Source organism: Crinia signifera, chromosome 1, assembly GCF_055691185.1.
Source record: "Crinia signifera chromosome 1, ASM5569118v1, whole genome shotgun sequence".
Classification (NCBI taxonomy): Eukaryota; Metazoa; Chordata; class Amphibia; order Anura; family Myobatrachidae; genus Crinia; species Crinia signifera.
Genome location: NC_139217.1, coordinates 319,980,292 through 319,984,547, shown reverse-complemented (window position 1 = coordinate 319,984,547; position 4,256 = coordinate 319,980,292). Strand labels below are relative to the sequence as shown.

The 4,256-nt window shown below is 46.7% G+C and overlaps 1 protein-coding gene across 1 annotated transcript; it reads right to left on the bottom strand.

Annotated features, from left to right (window-relative positions):
- Window positions 1–1,038: 1,038 nt before the first annotated feature.
- Window positions 1,039–3,938, bottom strand: LOC146077153 (uncharacterized). Its single transcript, XM_083186013.1, has 2 exons — window positions 3,041–3,938; window positions 1,039–1,125 (listed from the first exon to the last, which is right to left on the bottom strand). Exons 1-2 carry the CDS (start codon window positions 3,491–3,493, stop codon window positions 1,039–1,041), a joined length of 540 nt encoding a protein of 179 aa, XP_083042139.1. The 5' UTR covers window positions 3,494–3,938.
- Between the last annotated feature and the right edge of the window lie 318 nt (window positions 3,939–4,256).

The following is a 4,256-nucleotide window of genomic DNA, read 5'->3' as shown; positions in this document are numbered from 1 at the left end:
TATTCAAACAAAATAAAAAGAAACCAAGCCTTGGAGGAGTTGGCACGCTACAGTCTTCCATTTCACCCAGAGGCCAATGTTGAATGGGTGAGGAAACGCATCCAGAATCTGCGCACGGTGTTCTTAAAGGAACACAAGAAGGTGGAGGCTTCAAAGAAGTCTGGTGCTGGAGTCGACGAGATGTATCAAACATCGCTCTGGTACTATGACCGGTTGACATTCACCCTCAGCCAGGAGTCGATGAGGACAGGAGTAGTCCTTATGGTAGAACATGAAAACCAAGAAGTCACGGCGCAGGAGGAGGAGGAGAATTCGCAGTCTGCATCGGTGAGTCTATTTTTTTGGCTATCTAATTGATTCCTCCTGCCAATCCACAGCGCCCTCCCCATTAAAGTAGGCCATGTACTCTTCCCTCACCTGTTTGGCTCGTGCACTCCCTGTGTAGTGTTGTGTTGGGGTTTGCAAGGAGGATATCTGCACTACCTCCTCTGGCAGTTCTTGGTCTTCTTGGAGTGCTGTGCCTGTAGCCCTTTGCTGTGTGGCTTTTCTGCGGAGCAAATTGTGCAGGACACAGCACGCCGTGACAACCCAGTCAATTTTGTCCACCCTCAGGTTAATGGCAGTGTGGAAAATGCGAAACCGGTTAGCCAGGATGCCAAAAGCATTTTCCACAACACGCCGTGCCCTGGATAGCCTGTAGTTAAAGATCCTTTTGTCATGGTTCAGGCCCTTTTGCGCATATGGCTTCATGACATGCTCGTGCAGGCCAAAAGCCTCGTCAGCCAAAAAACAAAGTTAAGCCCCTGTTTAGTTTCCTGGACAGACGGCAAGTGAAGGGTGTTCGCTATGAGCCTTTCGTAGAACTTTGTGTCCTTGAAAGTGCCACCATCCGATGCACGGCCATTCCTTCCTACATCCAGGAAGATAAACTCATAGTTGGCATTAACAACAGCCATTAGTACAATGCTAAAATAGCCCTTGTAATTAAAATAGTAGGACCCACTATTGATAGGCTGGGCTATGCGGACATGTTTGCCATCAAAGGCTCCACCGCAATTTTTGAAAGTTCCATCGCTGTTCAAACTCCTCTGCGATGACTTTCCATTCATTCACGCTGGTAGGGAACTGAAATTAGAAGTAAATAGAATTGATTAGTAAACATGTTCAATTTCTTTACAGCTTGGTGACTACACACCTGCAACCCCAGACCTATCTGTACTATCCGATAATGCATGCACATCAAGCGAAGTTCCTACTCCGGCACGCACTCCGCCACCCACCCTGGAACCCACTCCACCACTCCCCCGTGCCAAAAAAATGCGTGGCAAAGGAAAAAAAGGAGAAGCATCAGCACATGAAGAATTTATGATGCGGGCACATCAAGTCCTGCAAAGAAACCCGGACAAACATGACAACTACTTCACTTATGTGGCAGAGTGTGTTCGCAACATGGCTCCGGATCAGCAACTTACTTTTGAAAAGTTATGCATGGAGTTGGTGTATAATGGCAGTTTAGGGTATCTCAACAGTGGCACTAAAATAGTTGGCATGGGTAGTGCACCAGACACACCACTGTCATTAGAATCACCAGTGCCTACTCCGCCTGCCACCGTAGCAGGCCAGTCGAGCACAATTCCAACACATACCCAGTCAACACCTACACAGCCTTCTCAACCCCCCCAGTACCGTAAATTCTACAGTTCTTTACTGATAGAAGATCCAGAGTCTGCTGTTTTTGAGGATCTGTCTTAAAAAATAGGCTATTTTATGTATGTGATGTGATGGCCACTGCTCACATGGCATATGGCGCACATCAATGGTGCCGGGACCATTGCATCTGCGCCATGCGCCATGTGGGCCGCAGCCTTTACATATCTGCAGCAGACATCCTCTGCCACACAAGGGCCACAGTGTGTTTTTTTGTTTTTTTATATGCTGCTACCTGTACCTGCATTACCAGAGGGAGAACAGGATTCTCCTCAGTCTGGATAGCAAACTCCATTTATTGCCCTTTTGTCTTTACCAATAGTATGGGGTACTGTGCCGAAGACATTGTCTCAGCTGCAGGTATGTGATGGCCACTGCTCACATGGCGTATGGCGCACATCAATGGGGCGGGGGCCATTGCATCTGCGCCATGCGCCATGTGGGCCGCAGCCTTTACATATCTGCAGCAGACATCCTCTGCCACACAAGGGCCACAGTGTGTTTTTTTGTTTTTTTATATGCTGCTACCTGTACCTGCATTACCAGAGGGAGAACAGGATTCTCCTCAATCTGGATAGCAAACTCCATTTATTGCCCTTTTGTCTTTACCAATAGTATGGGGTACTGTGCCGAAGACATGGTCTCAGCTGCAGGTATGTGATGGCCACTGCTCACATGGTGTATGGCGCACATCAATGGGGCGGGGGCCATTGCATCTGCGCCATGCGCCATGTGGGCCGCAGCCTTTACATATCTGCAGCAGACATCCTCTGCCACACAAGGGCCACAGTGTGTTTTTTTGTTTTTTTATATGCTGCTACCTGTACCTGCATTACCAGAGGGAGAACAGGATTCTCCTCAATCTGGATAGCAAACTCCATTTATTGCCCTTTTGTCTTTACCAATAGTATGGGGTACTGTGCCGAAGACATGGTCTCAGCTGCAGGTATGTGATGGCCACTGCTCACATGGTGTATGGCGCACATCAATGGGGCCGGGATCATTGCATCTGCGCCATGCGCCATGTGGGCCGCAGCCTTTACTTATCTGCGGCAGACATCCTCTGCCACACAGTAGCCCGTACTTATTGGGAAAGTTTAAACTGGGTCATACATACTTAAATCTTTATATATAGTGTGTTTTTTTGTACAATATCTTTTATATGGTATTATAATATATTTGTGTTGACACAATAAATCTATTTACTATTTTACTATTTACACATGTTTTACATATGAAAGGCCTAAAAAACCTGTTTCTGTCCTAGGCCTAAATTATAAATAAAAATATTTTGTTTGCACAATAAAGTGTACGGTGTATATTTCATCCTTACCTTGCAATACTGGTACTGCAGCACCTTCACAATGGCTTTGCAGGTCTCCGGGATGATGAGGCCCAAAGCTTGCGGGGAGATGAGGGATCCAAACTTTAGGTCAGCAAGAGACCGTCCTGTCGCCAGAAACCTCAGGGTCACCACCAGCAGTTCCTCAGCAGGGATAGCCATGCGATACTTGGTATCCTGCTTCTCGATGTGGGGAGTCACCAGACGCAGCAATTCCTGGAATGTGGCATCATCCATCCTCAAGAAGTTACGAAAATCGTCTGGGTTATTTTCCCTGATGTCCCTGAGCAGTGGCATGTGCGAACGAGTCTGACGCTGAAGTAGCCACTGCTTTGTCCAGCATGATCTTTCTCTCCTGCGCTGGGCTCTCTGACGTCTGAGCTTCAACACTGCATAATAGAGCAGGTACTGTTGCTGGTGACTACCCATCACTGCATTCTCCATAGTGCAGGGTTAAAAGACACTTTGTAATGGCAGGCAAAACAAAGTAATGTGTAAATAGCTATGTCCAGCGTTCAGCAGGTATAAACCAAGCCTCACTAGTAACAAAGCAGAAATACACTGGTTTAAAATGGCTGCTGCTATTCCTATCCCCCTCTGCTAGTCCTCCCCCTCTGCTAGTCCAGCCCCTTCATTCAAATTTCAAAGGCCAATCTGACGACGGTCGCATGTGTTCTTGCAAAAAAACAAAAACCAGCGATCCGACCGTCTTAACGACCATCGCGGGCGCATCGGGATCGGATCTGGATCGTTCCGCCAAAAAACCACAATTTTTGCTAATCGTTTGCTGGGGACTGCCTGGGAGCTCCCGGGAAGTCCAAGGGAAATCGTTCCATGGTCGTCTATCAGTCGTATACGATGGTGGTCGTCCTGGTGTGTACCCTACATAAGTTTAAAGATGGGTTTAAGCGGATGAGTCCTTAAGGGTGCTGTCATAAGGGTCCATGCTGTTTCTGTTGTTTTCATGCATTGTGATATGTCTTTGGAAAGCTAATGACTTTCTAAATGCCAAACAATAAACAGACTCCCTTAAGTGGACCCTTACAAGCAAATAAAGGTCAATTTAAATGAAAAACATTTTCACTTTACAAAACTTTTGACAAACTGAAATAAACAACTCATCGGCAGAGTGGTCTGTGAATCAGACACTGCAGATATTGTTGTAAAATCCATGTGAGATGGATCCCCAGTCAGTTATATTTTCTGT